Raw genomic sequence first — 19,521 nt, forward strand, 5'->3', positions numbered from 1 at the left:
AGCAATATTTTTATGTTTAATAAATCAGTTACTGATGGCACAGTGCTCTGTTTTAGGTTTTTTTTTTACAACCAAAAGTGCTTTGCGCTAGTTAGGGGCAGTGGTGGACAGTAACGGAGTAAATTTACTTGAGTACTGTACTTAAGTACATATCCAGAGGATTTGTACTTTACTTGAGTATTAGATTAATTTGGTACTTATTACTCTTACTTGAATACATTTCCAAGACAAATATTTTTACTTTTACTCGAGTAAATTTCTAGGAAGGCTGAAAAGTACTCGTTACTTTCAGGTCTGCTCTTTTTTCTTCTTCCCTAAAATCCTATTGGACACAAGCTGTTTTTGTCAAAGGAGGAGACCTATCACAGTGCACGCTCTCCACTGGGATGTACGTAAAGCGGAAATATGTCAAGCCTCCTCAAAACGATACCGCCAAAGTAGCCTGCGTTTGTCGAGACAGAGCCGCAACAAGTCAAGACAGAGCCGCAACAAGTCAAGACAGAGCTGTAACAAGTCAAGACAGAGCCGCAACAAGTCAAGACAGAGCTGTAACAAGTCAAGACAGAGTCGCAACAAGTCAAGACAGAGCTGCAACAAGTCAAGACAGAGCCGCAACAAGTCAAGACAGAGCTGTAACAAGTCAAGACAGAGCTGTAACAAGTCAAGACAGAGCCGCAACAAGTCAAGACAGAGCCGCAACAAGTCAAGACAGAGCCGCAACAAGTCAAGACAGAGCCGCAACAAGTCAAGACAGAGCTGTAACAAGTCAAGACAGAGTCGCAACAATGGCTACGCCTGCGTCAGGAGAAGAAAGACAATCCGCTGAGTCGTCTGAGTCTGATAATGAGCCGGACTCGGAGCAGGGACTTTCACAAAATCCTTGGCCGTATCTTAACTCAATGTTTGAGTTCGACCGAGTAAAAAACGAGGGCACAGACAAACCACAGACAACATAAAAAAATGAAATTAAAATTAAAAAATATAGTAATTTACTGATGTGGAAAATAAGAAGTTTACTCTTACTCTTACTTTTACTTAAAGTAAATTTAAAAGCATTTACTTTTGGATACTTAAGTACCTTTAAAAGCAAGTACTCTTCTACTCTTACTCGAGTAATATTTTGACTACTGAGCTACTTTTACTTGTAACGGAGTAAATTTTGACCAGTAGTATTTGTACTCTTACTCAAGTACTGGGGTCGAGTACTCTGTCCACCTCTGGTTAGGGGGTACTTGGCTGAAAAAATATTTCACAGGGGGTACATCACTGAAAAAAGGTTGAGGACCACTGGTTTAGGTTACACAATCAAATACGTCACAGCAGCTTCCCTCCAACCTCCTACTTCTGCTCCAGGTGCTGAATTGTTATGGAAAAGAAACCAGGCCGAGTTGAGTCGAGCCGAGCTGAGTAGAGCCGAGTAGGTGCTAGTGGAAAAGTGCCATTAGAAACACATTGACGTTTAAATCTTCATAAACTCACATTTGTGTCACCGTCTGCACCTCGGTCACCAAATAACCTGCCCAAACATGTCCCAGGCTAGAAACCAAGCCCAGCCCAGCGGGTTAAAAAGTCCCCGGGTTTCAGCGGTTGATTTGGTGAGTGAGGTGGACATGCACACGCCACAAGCAGGTCTCAGGTCCGATAGCACCCAAAGGGGAATCACGCAACACTAAACTAATAACTAACGACAGTCATTGTGAAAGGAGGCGACGGCGGCTGAGAGCATGTTCCACTTCCTGAATGCAAAGAGATGGAGGCTGTGTTGGTACACAACTTTGCACACTCCACACCCGGGTACCGAGTTCTGGTGACGTGCACCCTGGTATTGCATTTCTTCTTTTTAAAAGTGAACCCTAACGGTTGATCTGGACGCTTGCAGAGTTCCCGTGCACACACCGAACACAAATTAAACACTATTAATCAATTTCTGACCTTTTGATTCTCTTAATTTCACACAGAAACGACTTGGAAACGGGAAACTTGCAGTCGTGTAAATCATTTCTGATGAAAATGAAGGTAAATCTTGGCTGGACGTGCGAAACAGGAAATTAAATCTCTCTTTAGGTACTTAAGTTGCAGTTCAACACCTTCTCTGTAACAACAGGTCTGCTGTGTTCAGCTGTAAAACTAAATAACTGAAACTGTGCCACTGTTCAAATCCCGGACCTGAAGGTATCTGAAGGAGACGGAGTCAACTACACATAATAAAGTCTTTATCAGCCATGTTTCCCATGCTGAGCTCCGCTCCAAAAAGCATCTGAGCTCGTGCGATAAAGGGCATTTCATCATTTTGGTTTCTGCCCCAGTTGGCCAAGAAGTGTACGTGCTTGTTTGACGACGCCGTCACCGGCAGTTCGGCCTTCTTTCCATCTCTTCCGTTTATAAACGACAGCTCTTCCAGTAAACTGATAAACCCAGGTCCAAATTAAGACTCTACGGGGCTTCAATGGAAATGACGGAAGTACATTTTTCATTATTAAAACCGCACGGGCAATGACAGAGAAACAGGATGCTCTGTGGTTAAAACAGCAACAGAAAACGTCACAGTCGTGCCACAAGCCACCTGACGTGCCGACGGCCCACTCACTCCACACACATGTAAATACATGCGAGTTTACGAGGACCTTTTTATTGCTGTGGGATTACTGTTTCTGAATGTTTCAGTGTCAGACATCATAAGAATTGTGCAATGAGTGTAAACCCTGCATCATCATTTTATCTAACACCTCTGATGTGACATTTCACCTAAATCCCTCCACCATTGACGTCAGTCCCAGTCATTGTCGGAGTAGTCTGACTTCTTACACCCCCTTCTGTCCTGCAGCTTCTTCCAACGTACAGTAGCATCAAATAAAGTGAAACACAGTGGGAGAAAGTGTGTAGAGGCCGAAAAAAAAAGCCTCACATTACATTTATGGTTAAAAGTAAATGCTAAACGCTGTCATACATGTGCTCAGAGTTGAAAACAAATCTCAATGATGCATTATGATTAGGGCTGGGCGATATATCAAGATTTTAATATATATCGATATATTTTCAAACGCGATATGGTACGAGACAATATCGTTTATATCGATATAGCTTTTTTTTATGATTTTGATATAGCTTATTTTGTGACAAATTGACTTGAATGTTTTATTTGAGATTTGCACAAATGTTTTGCTATTTGCACAACTGTCAACCTCAGTGGAAAAGTCTGCCTGTTACTGTCTACATTGTATTAATTGCACAGTGTATTTTAATTTAATTGTTATGCAGGAAAGGGATATTTTTTTATTTTATTCAAGAAGCATTTTTATTCTATATATGCAGACAGTTTATTTTTATTTCATTTGTTTTATACATTTTGATATTGTGCAGACCTCTGTTAATAAATGTACCTGTGTGACATTTGGCACGAGGCTTTGTATTAAAACTGACTGTTTTTTTAAGGGTTTGCCTCAGAAAAAAATGAAGCTAACAGAGATGCTATGCTATAATGCTTTGGGGGAAACCCCAATTATGGCACAGAAAAAATATGGATATATATAGAGTATCGCCATTCAGCTAGAAAATATCGAGATATGACTTTTGGTCCATATCGCCCAGCCCTAATTATGATACAAGTTTTTTACTTTGTTTTTATGAACGCAAGTAAAAAGTGCTTATATTTTCACAAGTGGAAATTCAAGCAGGTATATAACATCCACACAGACATGACTAAGAACACTTGTGCGAGTGTAAATGACACAAAACAACTTAGAAGGAGGAAGAGGAACTAACAAAAATATAACAAATATGACAAAAAGGATGAAGAAACAGCTAAAAATAACTGAAACGGTTGACGTGAACAGGAGGGACGGAACATCTTTGCAGATTCAGCAGCATAGCTGACCGCAGGGTGAATGATCCAGACATGCCGCTGAAGTCCGACGAGACCAACGTGCACAACCACTGCATCCCCAAACCATTACAGGCTTTTGAACCGAGTGATGGCAGCATGCGGGATGATTCTTCTCATCTTTATTCTGAAGATGCAGCGTCCTCCTTCTACCGGTACTTTCCCTCCGTCCACTCTCACTGAACTTTGTTCCCAGAGAAGATGGTGACATGTCCTGCTCATGTCTACAGGGTTTCTTATTTGCATGGTAGAGATTTAAATCACGTTTGTGGACGGCACAGCCAGCCCCGGGATCTCTGGGGTAATTTCCATGTTTGTTTTATCAGGCCGTGCCACCTGAGATATCATCGCATTTTATGAGATACTCGAGTTTCCAAATCATTGCAGTTTGTTGCATTTAGATTTAATTCACAGTTTTCTTAGTGTCCAAATATTTTTGAATTGGGGTTGCAAATATTTTTGCAGAAATTGTATCATCAGTGAGCAAGATATCAAACAACTGGTGTCTTTCTTAAACTGAGGTCAACTGAGGTCAAAACCTGCGACTCCACAAAATATGTAAGAAAAGTGTCAATAATTTCAGAAGGCCAGACAACAATCGCAGGAGGCCCTGCGTTAAACAGATTCATGCGGGGATAACTGGATCACCTGATGGTTCATCGGGGTCATTCACATAATGCGAGCCTTCTCTGCTAAGCCTGAAAGCTTCTGGCCAGAATAAACCCTTGACAAACTCAGTTTGGCCTGACAGGGTGTAAGGTTAATGGGAGAGACACGATGGGGGTTAATCCTAAATCAGGTGGTTCCTCACAAGACGGCGGTTGCTGCCGAGGCCCAAAGGCAGGAAACTGGGCCTAATATCATAAGAAACTAACTAAAAGCAACAGCAGCACAAGTGCGTCAGGGGAGCAACCACTTCACAAAAGGGGGTTTCCTTTGGCAGTTAAATGCTTTTGTAATCGTCATGCAATCGATGTAAACCATCCTCAAGCATCTATTGAAACTCTTAATTTACTTTTTTTATTTCAAATTGCAAATTTCCAGAGAGGAAGTATGGTTGCACAACATCATCTACAAAAACTGGATTGATGTATCGTTTACTTTTACACTGCAAAAACTCAAAATCTTACCAGGAATATTTGTCTTATTTCTAGTTAAAATGTCTCATTTTTAGTCAAAAAAATCTCATTACACTTAAAACAAGAGTCATCACCAGAAAAATAACTTATTTGACAATTGTCCCCTGTTTCAAGTAAATTTTCACTTGAAATAAGTAGAACAATCTGCCAGTGGGACAAGATTTATCTTCTTATTACAAGCAAAAAAATCTTGTTCCACTGGCAGATTTTTCTACTTATTTTAAGGGAAAATCTACTTTAAACAGGTGAAAATTGTTGTTTTTTCCAGTGATGAGTCTTGTTTTAAGTGTAATGAGATTTTTTTTTTTTTTTTTACTAAACATGAGAAATTTTAACTAGAAATAAGACAAATATTCTTGTTAAGATTTTGAGTTTTTGCAGTGTAATGCTGAACATGCTAACGTTGTGGAGCTGAGACAAGGACAAAGAGAGTCTGCCACGTGCTGATCTGAAACCTGTGTGTGTGCAATGGTTGAAGAAAAAAAGGGTAGCTGCTGTGAGGGTAATCATCTGTGCAGCCTCCGTTTACAAAGCTGACTGATGCATCAGGGGACATAATTATCTGGTCTGAGCTTTCACTGCTCTCCCTTCACACTCCAAGTCCCTCCTTGCATGGAAGTATGAGGCTTCACCTCAACCCGGCTTCTCTGGTCACAGATTCACAGGTTCATAGAAACGTCTGCTCTCAGATTTTCACGTTTAGCTCTCAGATTTCTGTGACACAACCACAAATCAAAGTAATGATGCAATGATGGCCAACGAACAGTCAAACCTTCTTACATAGCTGCCCGAAGCACAACCAGAATAAGAATATTGTTTGCATCAGCCGCGCCGACATTTCTTATAAACCTGAATGAGTCAGACAGCGTAGACGGGGATATCACCAGGAGGAAGCAACAATTATTATTATTTCTCAAGGTTTGCTGCAACATCAGGTCCCAACAGGACAAAAACCTCAACAAGGTGATTAAAGAAACTAAACAAAAAAAGAAAGAAAAAAATATACAAGAACTTAATCAAGCTGACGTTTGTCACTGCTTCCAAACCAATTTTACAAAATGTTTAGTTTACCGTATTTTCCACACTATAAAGGGCACCTAAGATCCTTCATTTTTCTCTAAAACCGGCAGTGCGTCCTATGATCCGGGGCGCCTCATGTTTGAATGTTGTTGTTCTTACTGACCTCGAACCATTTCATGTGGTACACTGCGCTCAAAACTGTGTCAAAATGTTTTAGTGACTTTAGTAAGCGACGAAGCCGCTCTGCTTTATTGATTGTCGGACCGTTCAGCTGACACATTAAAGTGTTCTTGGTTGGATACGGGTTGCAATGTCAGACAACATTAGATAACTAATTATGTAGTACTGGCAAACAACCATTATGCAACATCTAGTCCATGTTACCTTACTATAATTAGAAGTCGAGCCAACGTTAAAACTGTAAAGCCAATTTTCAAATCTATATCATAACCCAGTTATAATCAAATGTTGGAATACAACATTGTTCCAACCTCAGTCTAACTTCAGGTGTAGCTATCGCTGGCAACAATGAACCAATCAGAGAACAGGACGTAGTATGTACTTTTTATTTGTGGATTCGTGGAAGATGAATGTGAGTGTTTTTTCTGCTGTCAAGCGATTAAATAAAATTGAGAATAATTAATTAAGATCTGTAATTAATTAATCTAATTAATCTCTTTTTTAATCTCACCTAAAAATTGCTGAGAAAAGCCCACAACTTGAGGTGTTTTCCTTTAAATTCATTACATTATTGTGGCAAATCAAAAGATTGATATATAACAACAAAAAAGTGGCTTCATAAAGTCATTTATTTATTCTTTTAACAGACTTGAACAGATACAGTCCTAGCCATTAAAATCCACTTGGCAAGAACATTCACCATCCTCTCTGTCGCAGACGTACGCATGCGCGCAGTGCCAAAGATCCTCTATACAGAAGATAGCCCATTACCGTTACTGCCAATGGTATGAAATGGTATACACTTCCTGTCTCCTAAGTGGTCCCTCTCCCCACATCGTTTTGGAACATACAACACTAGATACAGTACAACTTTCTTCCAAAAAGACTTAAATAATAAAAATAACAGTATTATTAAGCAAAGAAGCAAGTTTTATTTTAGTTTTAAACTTCATTTTATCAGATGGGAAAACGATGAGAGCCAAATCTCGTGAGAGTGTGTTGCTCGGACAGAGACAGATCTCAAACAAAGTTCATTTTCTCCTAATCTGTCGGCCTGAAAATTGCCATTTTGGTGTCAGAATGTTCAGAACGTTTGTGGCTTTTGAAAAATGGGTCCCATATTTACTTAGGTTACTATGGGGCGAAGGAATTGGTAATAATCTGTCTCGTTTATTGAACGTCTCTGGCGGTGCTCTCCTCGAGTCTAGTCTGGGGAAAAGCGTTGCCATGGCAACATCGTTGCTGCTGACGTTAGCTGTGGCTGCGCTCACGACCGGGTGCTCTGCATTTTTGTGGCTAAACTTGAGCTGCTTCCTTTCTACAAAGACATATCTCTCTACCTTTATCAATGGTGCCGTTGGGGCGTTTTAGAAATCACTGGGCCGACAACTTTCACATGCTCCTCCATTTTCCCCTCTCTTCTCCGATTAAACATAATGCGCTAAATATGCCTGTAATTAATTAATCACAATTAACGCACTAATTTGACACCCCTAGTATTTTTGTGTATTAGTTACAACTCAACGATATTCTGACTTATTGTGAAAAGTCGAATAAAGTTCAACTTACCCGACTGTTTTGTTTTGCTTTCTATGTTTTATCATGCGTTTTTATCATGCGCCTTATCTTCCGTGACATACGGTAGTTTATGATAAGTTATAATAAAATAAAGTAAAATCCATTTTTGAAGAATCTCTTCATGACACCTGACCAGACATGGATGTTTTAGGACTGTCAGAGGGACATGCAACACAGACGGACGAAGATTTGAACCAGCAACCCTCTCGCTGTGTTCACTGCCATTGATAACCGATCATTAAAAGACAGGTGTGCATGTAGAAGTGGAGGTCTGAATGCATGTGCGTGACGGTGTCCTTACCCTCATCATTTCAGCCACGTAACTCTCCGGGCCAGTGTACTCGGTGGAGTCCTTGACCTTCACCAGGACGATGAAGAACAGGTAGTGCCACATGTTGTGCTCAACTTTGATGTGCTCTTCAAACGTAACCGTCTTATTGTCAAACTTGTCTCTTTCCAAACCTAAGCGTGAGAGGATGAGACGCACAAAATAAACATTACCCTCCTTTGTCAGGAAGAATGAAGTTGTGGGTTCCAAGATGACGTAGTGTTTGTGACCTAAATAAGGGGGACTGACAGAAATAAGAGCAAACAGAGTCATGCTGGAATAAAGAGATAAAATGAGGCGTGGCTTGCTCAGAATGTTTTTATTCTCTTAATACCAAATTCCAATAACTGACACAGTTATAGAGCATAACCAGAGCAGACGAGCGGTTGAGTTTAGACGTGCGTACAGTCTAACGTGGTCAAGCTCCATACGGCAACAGGAAGAAACACTCCTCCACAGCAGCACCTACTGTGACTAAACACTCATTCTGGGAAGAGGAGGCGTACGTTGTTGTTGTTGTTTAAACCCAGGAAAGGAAAAAAAAAAAAAAGGCAGCCCCCATCAGCCCTGATGTGAACCACAGCAGTTGCACACTCATCTGAGAGTCAGATCAGACCACTCGTCTGATTTCTTTTAATTTCATCATCGTCTGCAAGCTCCGCTCCGCCGAGGCGTGTGCAACGAATCGAAGGTAGAATGAAGCATGAACATAAAGGAAACCGAAAGGTTTGTTTTATTTCTAGATGGGGGCATGACATCTGTATAGGAGTAAGAACAAAAGGACACGTATTCACACGATTAATTTGTTGACGTCCTTCCATTAATAAAAGAGAAAAAAAGACACTGAAATAACTTAAAACCCACAAAAGTGATGAAGTGAAGTCAAAGTGAAAAGTTTAGTAAAAGTGAAAACAAAAACGTTCTTTTCAGTTCGGGTTCTAGAATCATTAAAAACAAAAAATTAATCAATGAGTTGGTAGAAAAGAGAGAAAATACTGTTTCGATAGAGACACGTACATTACAGGACTCATTCTAGTTTAACATCCCAGGCGTCTTCCATTAGTGTGACTGTTTAAAGAGTGAAAAGTGTCTTTCTGCTGGTTGGTATCATGGTGTCCACCACACTGGACATGGACCAGAGACAGTAAAGGAGAAAGTTGTCTGAGGAGATCAGGAAGAACCTTCCAGACCAGCATGTTGAAGACTAGAAGACCGTCTCCAAGCAGCTGGATGTTGCCGTGACAACAGTTGGACATTTCATTCAGAAGTTTAGGCTCCACAGGACTGTAGACGACCTCCCTGGACGTGGAGACAAGAGGACAACTAAGGACAAACTGAAGAGACGGATGCCACGAATGGAAACCACAGAGTCCATGATATGTTGCTGGGGGCATTTGCCACTGATGATCTCTGGAGCTTTGTTATTGGGGGGAGTTGCCCCTGATGATCTCTGGAGCTTTGTTATTGGGGGGAGTTGCCCCTGATGATCTCTGGAGCTTTGTTATTGGGGGGAGTTGCCCCTGATAGGGTTTCCCAAGGAAAAATGGTAGCAAATGTAGGTTAGCCCTCCTGTGAGCTCACCACTGTGGCAGGGTGGAGGTGCAGCCACTCAGTAGATTGGGAACAGGTGTGCCCAATCAACCTCTCCACCCTGCCTGCCTTCATAAGGAGCAGCTGCACTCCAGAGAGGGGCTGCTGCTGGGAGGAAGCTGCTGAAGCTGAGAGCACGTGTGTCTTGGGTGAAGGATTGAATAAAGGTGTTCCTGCACTAAACCCTGTGTCCTCTGTTCTGTCGGTCGGCCCCCGTAGCACTAGCCCTGCTACAACCACCTTCAGGAGAGGGCATTTAGGTCAGGTGCATTGTGTTGTGGGCAGTAGCCAAAGGCCTAGGCATGCTGATCCTCAGCTCCCCAACTGGCTCTTGGGACATGGGATGTCACCAGTCTGGTGGACAAGGAGCCTGAACTTACAGATTCATTACAAATACAGCCGGGCTCAACTCAACAAACGGGACAAGTTCCAGAAATCGATCTCCTTGAAAGGTGCTGTCCCAGGTGACACACACAGTGGGCTTATTTACTGTCCCCCGGCTCAGAGAAGGTAGCTCCCCTGCACCTTTGGGGCGGAGAGTGGGTTCTAACTGTTTGCACCAACTAGCAGTTTGGAATACCCAACCTTCTCAGGGTCCCTGGCAGATGTGCTTGTAAGTACTCCTAAAATGACTCCTCTGTCCTTCTGGGGGACTTTAACAACCACAGCAGGGACGACTGTGTCGCCTGGAAGCATGTGACTGGTAGGAACAACCTCTCTGGTCCTTACCTGAACGGTTCTGTTGTTGGACACGATTCATCCTTAAGTCCCATCTCCGGCAGGGATTCAACCACAAACTTAAGGGAGGTGGGGGACATTGAGTCCAAGGCAGCAAGGTGGACTCTAGAGGCAACTGACAGGCACTAGCAGGTCAGGCTGACTGAAGCCTCAGTGGGTGGCAAAACAAAAATCCAGGTGTTGGAGGAGTTGGAAGAGGCCATGGAGAGTGACTTTTGAATGGAGCCAATAGGATTCTGGTAAACTGCCATGTAGTTCAGGCAGGGAAAGCAGCACCTCACCAAAACTGTGTATAGTGGGGGTGGTTTTGTCCAATCAGTGGAGTTTCATCCAACTGGCCCACAGCCCTTTGCAGACTCGAACAGGGCATGTGACTGTGTTCCTTGGGTATCTAGTTTGGTCCACACAGCTGGTAGTGAGTTGGATTCTCTCAGGGCTTCACATTGTACCAATTCTGTTCAGAACTTTTGTGGACATAATTTCTCAGAACAGTCAAAGGATGAAGAGGTTCGGGTGTGGTGGCCAAAGGCTTCAATATCTGCTCCTTGCAGATGATGAGGTCCTGTTGGCATCATCAAGCTGTGATCTTCAGCTTTCTTTGTCGCCGTCCACAGCCGAGTGTGAAGCCGAGGGGAATGAAAATCAGCACATCCAAATTTGAGACCGCGACTCTCAGACGGAACACAGTGGAACGTCCTCTCCGGGCTGGGAATAAGGTGTTGCCTCAAGGGGAAGAGTTCAAGTATCTTGGGGGCATACTTACAAGTGAAGGCAGAATGGAACATTGGTGTAGCATCTGTAGATATGCAGACCGCCCTCAGGTCTGTTGTGGTGAAGTGAAGGGTGTTGAGCCAAAAGGCAAGGCTTTCCGTTTACCGGTTGATCTTTTTTCCTACCTCAGCTTTGCTCATTAACTGTGTATAGTGACTGGATGGCTGGACTCTCCCTTACAGATAGGAGAAGTTCAGTCATCCTGGACAGATTGCGATTAGAGTTGCTGCTCCTCAACATTGAGGTGAGCCAGCTGAGGTGGTTTTAAAAAAAATTCTGTTGAATAAAGTACTTTTGAACCGAACTGAATCAGGAATCTGGGGAACAAATGTCTTGGATGCCCTCGGGAGGTGTTTCGGGCATGTCCAACCAGGAGGAGAGCCCAAGGTAGACCTATCACCACAGGAGAGATGACACCTCTTGGGTGGAAGAGGAAGAACTGGAAGAGGTGGCTGAGGAGAGGGAGGTCTGGGCTTCTCTGCTTAGATTGCTCCCCCCACAACCCGATTCAGATGAAGCTGGTTGGATGGACAGCTATGTTCTGGGGGATACTTGTATGTTTGGCAAGGGGGGTCTTGAATCTGTGCATGGAGAACAAAGTCAAGACCATCAAGATGTTCTGCAGACAAATGTGCTGCCAAGTGTCAGAAAGCTCGGTATCAGTCGCAGGTCCTGGTCCTCCAACAGGACAATGACCCAAAACACACAACTAGAACCAGCCAAGAACCACTCAGAACCAAACACTGGACTGTTCTGAAGTGTCCCTCTATGAGTCCTGATCTACATCCTATTGAACATCTGTGGAAACATCTGGAAATTGCAGTCTGGAGAAGAAATCCTTCAGACCTGATACATGTGGAGACGTTTGTCCATGAGGACCAGAACACCTGTCTACAGGTGGACATGTCTCTCTGACAGTTACAATCATCCCTGGACTGAAGTGATCAATGAAAAAGGTTGAAAAACTAAATATTTAGATGAGAGTCCATCATCTTCGTCCAGAACAGAATCTGTTTTAAATGATTCTGTTGAACTTAAAAGCAACCTCTAATGTTTATTAGACAATGTTCAGTAAATTATTATTTATCATTACTTTTGTTACATCCACTTTATTTCAGCGCCCATTGTGGAATTGTCTTATATTGGAGCGTTACCAACAATTTAGCCCACACGTGTAGCGCAGCAAAGATCACGATTCATAAAAGCAGCGTCAGCCGAGCAAGTGAAGTGCAAAAGTAAAAAAAAAAAAAAAAGTGATGAAAACTGTTGTTCCACATTGTCTTCAAAATCAAAAGTGAAATGACATTTCAATGTTTCTCCTTACCACAAATAAAACATGTTGTCTTCAGGATTTCCTCTTTCTTCTGCTTTTCACTTCTCAAGTCAGCAAACGTGTCGATGATGACACCAAAGATGAGGTTGAGGACGATGATGATGACCATGAAGAAGAACAGCATGTCATAGATGACTCTGGCCGCAAACAATGGTTCCTGCAGAAAACGGTGGGGATTGAAAACAAGCACATGTGAGTGAGCTGACGACGTGACGTCACCAGAGATGTTCAGCAAGATTACTTCTTCTCTTTTTTTTTTAATGAGGAGCAACAGAGTAAACATTCAGCTTCACACAATAGTGCCTTCAGAAAAGTAGTGATGGCGGGGAAATGTAATTAAATTAACCTTTTATTAAATTGAAAATGAAACAAATACTGTCCAACATTTTAATACTTTAACGTAAACAGGAAAATAAATGGACTCCTGACCCCTTTAGCATTAAAGTCTTCCTCGAGGCATCCCAAGCTTCTTCAGTGGGTTTAAAAGTGTGGATTCTGGTTAACCACTGGTTCATAGCGTCATTTTGATCAATATTGTATTGTATTGATCACTTATTTTGTTGTTATATTGATCCACTGCTGTCCCTAGGTGGAGATATTGTTAATGTGTATTGTTGATTGTCTTATGTTGTATTGTTGTGGCCATGGTGGCAATGAAGTTTCCCCTTTGGGGATTATTAAAGTTGAATCCTATCCTAATATCGGCCACGTCATCCTGGAAGACACCTATGCTATCGGAGGAGTAGAAACCTCGCACAGCCTGGAGTTGGCCGATAAATAACCAATCCCAGGTCATAAAACTGAGCTTGTGTGCCTTCAGGAGGCCCCAAGACCGGCAGGGGCAGCGCCTCATCCACGACTAAACATTCTAACGACTTCTTCTGGTGTGATTGTCCTGGTTCACACCTCTATCCTTTTGTTGTTGTTTAGAGTACACTGATCCTTTTTACTTTTCAAAGAAAGAACAACCTGACGTTGGTCTCTGTGGAGGACTCTGACTGCACTTTTAGTTCGTACCGGGTTTTAAACTGAGATTTAAGGGAAGTGCACCAGCCCTTCCTGTTTGGCAGCTAAACCAAAAAAAACATAATTCCTTCTGGATGGAGAAGTTCAAAATCCAGGTGACGCAAGCATGAGCAAAACACACTTTGGAGTGGAAGGATAATTTAAACACCTGATGTTTTATCTGAAGTTTATCTCCAATTAAACTTACCACCTAAAAACCATACTTTCAAACATAGCAAATCCACTCACATCACATCTAATTTGCTGCTATTCTATTTTCACAAACACATATGGATGTTCATCATCTCTCTGTGCATAGAAGGTGATGTCTTTTTAAATGCTATATAAGGGAAAAAATGCAACAGCTCATAAATTTACATGGACTTTTATTTTTGTCTGCAGGCAGTATGAACTCCACACTTTGTGTCATCAGCAGTTTATTGGTTATTTACGTACATTTTTGGGCTTCAGGGCTGGAACACATTTTTAAAAAGGTTGGGATGGAGGAAAGTTAGCATCTTTCGTTTTCAGACCGGTGACTGTAATGGTGTTTACACACAAGCATACTGCACAAAAAAACTGAATATCTGAGGGGGTCACAAGATGTAGACTTTGTTGACAATCGCAAATATAGGAATTCATTTGCCTAATTGTCCTTCTACCACTGTAAGGAATCTGGAAGGATGTCGGACAGTAAAGGGCCAGGATGCCTGACACCTATCTCTCAAAGTTTGTTGCATCAACGACGATCATTCAGCATATTTTGATATCACCACATGTGCAAGGATTACTTTAAAACAGGTGCTTCTCACTTCAAACTTAAGTGTGCAAAAAAGATGCCTCACGTCAGCCAACATTGTAAAATGGTAAAAACTTTACTGTTCTGACCTTTTCTGGCTACAGGCATGAAATGACAAACCAGATGGATATCAACTAATGAAATGAATCTCACCAGGAAAAAAAAGAAAGTCAATTTAAATACGTTTGTTGACTAACACAAAACCCAAAGTCAGTCTGCTGAAGACTGTAATCCTCTTAGGTCTGTGGTCTGGCTCTGTGGCTGCAGGGGCGAGTGCATGGAGCTGCTGCTGCAGCGTCCAGGCTCGTCTGCATCCTGCACACTTTAGTTATTCCTGGAATGCTTGGAGAGCTCGAAGTCCACAATTCAGCCACTTTGACCTTTAAGGAGCGCACGTCTCAGTCAAACAGAGCCTCTTTTGACTAACTGCAGCCTTTTATCACCCTCCTCAGAAAGCACGTCCACCGAAGGATTAAAACTGGTCAACGGCTTTATTCTTCGTTATTGGGGAGGTTTTCTTAATCTACTTTTTGAAGCAGGAGAAAACCAAATACTTAATTTTCTCGTGGCCTCAGACCAAAAATTAAGTATTTGAGATGTATAACTTTTCCTCATTCACTTTAATTTAATTTCGGTTAATTTAATCATTGCATCTGCGCTCGGAGGATGTGTAAGTGCATGTCATGTGTGCTGCGTTCTGAGCTCTGAATCAAACGGGAAAATGACTGTTCAGGATTTAATCAAACATTTCCTGCATACGTCAGTGATTTCTTTCCTGGTGTTGAGTCTCTGGAGATTGTACCTCCTTTGACGGCTTCCGCAGGACGTCTCCAACACCTCCTCCACTCCTGAGGCCGTGACTCAACACCGTAACGATGCACATGAGCAGGGAGTCACACGATCGCTCTTTGTCCTCAATCACAACCGATGGCTGAACGGCAACGGACGCTGTAGAAAAACAGTTTAAAATCCATTATTCTGGAAATATTTATTGGGTGTGGATTCCCATTCGATAATCTATTATGGATTTCTTAAACAAAGATGTCAAACACTCTGTGAGAGCAAAACAAAACAGGAATCTCTCTTTATTTATTTTCTATCTGCAATGAGAAGTCACCGGACCAGGATCAGGCCGCCCTGTGACGGTGGATCTGGACGCCTGGACAAGGTCAGGGTGCAGGTATTTTAACGACTGCACTTGCTCGATAGATCTTAAGGTGCTTCACGTGTTTGGCTTTTCCCATCAAGTCTGAAGGCTTTCCGTGCCATCGCTGTGTGAACCCCCTGAACTGCTTATACTTGATGCTCCACGATGGCTGACCTTTCCATCCGGGGCCCCTACATCAGGTTCAAGGCTCAGTGACCCCAGACAACAAGGAGTCTAAATCTGTGGGGTGTCGCCCAACACGGCCCTGATCTGCAGCTCGATGGGAGAGATCGGGCAACTGCAAAGCCTCGAACTCATTCACTTGAACTCTTTGAAGAGCCCCCAACCCAGACGACCCCTGCACACACTCATGCGGTAACTAGGGCTGGGCGATATATCAAGATTTTAATATATATCGATATATTTTCAAACGCGATATGGTACGAGATAATATCGTTTATATCGATTAAAAAAAAAAAGAATTATGATTTTGATATAGCTTATTTTGTGACAAATTGACTTGAAAGTTTTATTTGAGATTTGCACAAATGTTTTGTTATTTGCACAACTGTCAACCTCAGTGGAAAAGTCTGCCTGTTACTGTCTACATTGTATTAATTGCACAGTGTATTTTAATTTAATTGTTATGCAGGAAAGGGATATTTGTTTTATTTTATTCAAGAAGCATTTTTATTCTATATATGCAGGCAGTTTATTTTTATTTCATTTGTTTTATACATTTTGATATTGTGCAGACCTCTGTTAATAAAGGAACCTGTGTGACATTTGGCACGAGGCTTTGTATTAAAACTGACTGTTTTTTTAAGGGTTTGCCTCAGAAAAAAATGAAGCTAACAGAGATGCTAACAGAGATGCTAACAGAGATGCTATGCTATAATGCTATGGGGGAAACCCCAATTATGTCACAGAAAAAATATCGATATATATCGAGTATCGCCATTCAGCTGGAAAATATCGAGATATGACTTTTGGTCCATATCGCCCAGCCCTAGCGGTAACCTTTCACCGTCGTCATCCTACCATCCACGAGGGCCTCCGTGGAGCAGTTCCCTCCGTTGTCCTTCTGACACGCTCCCCCGGAGAACAGCTCTCCCACCATGCTGGCTCCGTGTTCTGTTCCGTGGAAAACACGGGGTCACGTAGCGGCACAATCAAAACATTTACACAGTATGTTGATGTCACAGTGATGCCATCACGAGAATGTAGGCATGAGAGTGTTTCTGTTGACACGCCACGCCTGCAGCATTTGGGTCAGTGACCGCAGGAAGGACGCACGTCTTGTCACTGAAAAGGAATGAGAAGAAACCTGTTTTCCAACGTACCGAGTGTGGTGTTTGGTATTCTGTCGACAGCCAGCAGGAAGTCATCTTTGAAGAAGATGTAGCCCACGATAGAGAAGAGGTAGACGAGAATAAGAGCCAGAACCGCCGTCAGAACGATGGAGCGACCGTTGCGGGTCACACTCTTTATGACGTTCAGCAAGGTCTCTTCCCGGTAAACCAGATCAAAGAGCTGGAAAGAGGAAGCATTCATACGTGTGTGAACAGCATCTCTGTGAACAGGAATCATTTGATGTGGACATTAAGTTTACAGTAATCCCTCGCTGTAACGCGCTTCACCTTTCATGGTCTCGCTGCATCATGTATTTGCATTGTGCATCTTGTTTTGCATTCTGATTGGCTAAATATTTTCCCCGCTTCTTCACTTCCTGTGTCAATAACGTTGGTCGCTTAGCAACAATGCTGAGAACGGCCAATGAACTTCAGCAGCAGCTCAAGAACGGGAGCCTTTGATGAATCATTACAGTTCTCAGATATAATTGAGGTGTAAGAATCTTTATAAGAATATTTTTGCCCAGAAGACAAAAAGAGCGACAACAACTACAAATAACTATGTTCTTCTCTCGAAAAAACACACCTCAACCGCGGGCTTTAGAAGAAAAATACGCTACAGAGCAAGTCAGGATGCAGCAGCAGTCAGAAGAGCAGTGAAATATGCACGAGTCACAATTTGTCCTACTGTACTTATTGTATCTTTTTTCAGAATCATTTCATTTTCTCCAGTTCAAATCCAATTACTCGGGTCGCAGTGCGGTGGGCTGATCTCCGCAATTTGAAACCTTGTATAATAATTGTAAAAAAAATTTCACTTATCACTGGTTCTTTTTGGAACATAACCCCCGCGAAAAACCAGGGATTACTGTATATGCTTTGTGTGTGCGCTCACATACTAGTAGGCTGTAAAAGAAGACGTGGACAAAGACCCCCAGGCTGCAGATGATCAGGTACAACAGGTGGTACAGGAACTCCACGTCCATGATCATGGCCTTGTATCCGCGCGTGAAGGTTCCCCGATTCCCCACGAAGCTCATCAGGAAGATCATCTTGTTAAGTAACTAACAACAACAGGGTGGCACAAAGGAAACGTTCTGTAACAAGTCTGAATCCGCCACATGCGCATCTGTCATACAGAAATCATGCTGGCTCACGTTAAAGCCCCCCAGCGCGAGCAGCGTGGGCTCCAGGCCTACGGAGAAGATGAGGCGCAGGATGGTGGAGGCGATGAGCGCCCTGATGCCGTGAGGCTGAGGCAGGACGATGACGATAGCCAGAGACACTAACATGGCCATCCACAGCAGGGCCGACAGATGAGGCTCCAGGGTGCCTGAGGAGAGTTGCGTCAAACAGAAGGACGACGCCATCAACATCCATTCCTGTCATCACATCCGCGTGATGCAAACCACACTGAATGACTTCAGCGAGAGAGAGGACTAAGAGAATCCAGTCTTTTACCCCAAGAACTGGTTTATTTAGAAATATCATTTATGATCTAAAGCAGGGTTCGGCAACCCGCGGCTCTAGAGCCACATGCGGCTCTTTAGCGCCGCCCTAGTGGCTCCATGGAGCTTTTTCAAAAATGTTTGACCTTTTCTTTCCTTTTTTTTTTTTTGTTTTTTTTCCCTCTTTATTTTCTCTTTTTTTCTTCTTTTTTCCTTTCCTTTTTAATCTGGACATTTCGACTTTTTTCTCTACATTTCGACTTTTTTCTTGACATTTCCACTTTTTTCTCGACATTTCCACTTTTTTCTCAACATTTCCACTTTTTTCTCGACATTTCCACTTTTTTCTCAACATTTCCACTTTTTTCTCAACATTTCCACTTTTTCCTCGACATTTCCACTTTTTTCTCAACATGTAGACTTTTTTCTCTAAATTTTGACTTTTTTCTCAACATGTAAACTTTTTTCTCTAAATTTTGACTTTTTTCTCAGCATTTTGACTTTTTTCTCGACATTTCGACTTTTTTCTTGACATTTTGACTTTTTTCTCAACATTTCGACTTTTTTCTCAACATTTCGACTTTTTTCTCGACATTTTCACTTTTTTCTCAACATTTCCACTTTTTTCTTGACATTTCCACTTTTTTCTCGACATTTCCACTTTTTTCTTGACATTTCCACTTTTTTCTCGACATTTCCACTTTTTTCTTGACATTTCGACTTTTTTCTCAACATTTCGACTTTTTTCTCGACATTTCTGCATTTGTCTTCATTCTAAGATTTATAAGACTTTTCATTTTTTGCGTCTCCAGACATATTTGTTTTTTGTGTTTTTGGTCCAATATGGCTCTTTCAACATTTTGTGTTGCCGACCCCTGATCTAAAGAGTTAAATTAATCAAACATTTTTTGAAAGAAGGAAAAAGATTATGTTTATTTTTCTGCTCTCCCACAAATGTCATCTCTTGACCCTGTACTTCTGTTTCTTTTAAATACCTCTTAAATAAGAGCTCAATAGTTTTCATCCGTCACGCTAGGTCAGCAGAGCTCGTAAAATACCAGCTCGGTGCAAAAGCAGCATGTAGTGGAAAGGCTGCATGGATGTCCAATTTAAGAAGCCGCGAGGGAGATGGACCACCTTTCTCTCTGCCAGATTCATCCAACTCTTCCTCGCCGTCTCCTTGTGTATAAGACGGGTCCTTGTTACGCAACCT

General features: G+C 42.2%; 1 protein-coding gene across 12 annotated transcripts in view; it reads right to left on the reverse strand.

Annotated features, from left to right (window-relative positions):
- Positions 1-19,521, reverse strand: part of LOC133448914 (inositol 1,4,5-trisphosphate receptor type 1-like) — a 116,812-nt gene that overhangs the window by 5,770 nt on the left and 91,521 nt on the right. For all 12 annotated transcript variants that reach the window (XM_061727904.1, XM_061727903.1, XM_061727894.1 and 9 more), the window contains 7 exons: positions 18,018-18,193; positions 17,760-17,924; positions 16,852-17,041; positions 16,550-16,642; positions 15,164-15,309; positions 12,549-12,714; positions 8,099-8,259 (listed from right to left, as the gene is read on the reverse strand). In XM_061727904.1, coding sequence (XP_061583888.1) covers positions 8,099-8,259; positions 12,549-12,714; positions 15,164-15,309; positions 16,550-16,642; positions 16,852-17,041; positions 17,760-17,924; positions 18,018-18,193 — 1,097 coding nt within the window. The remainder of the gene's footprint in view (positions 1-8,098; positions 8,260-12,548; positions 12,715-15,163; positions 15,310-16,549; positions 16,643-16,851; positions 17,042-17,759; positions 17,925-18,017; positions 18,194-19,521) is intronic.

Source organism: Cololabis saira, chromosome 8 (genome assembly GCF_033807715.1).
Source record: "Cololabis saira isolate AMF1-May2022 chromosome 8, fColSai1.1, whole genome shotgun sequence".
NCBI classification, from domain to species: Eukaryota; Metazoa; Chordata; class Actinopteri; order Beloniformes; family Belonidae; genus Cololabis; species Cololabis saira.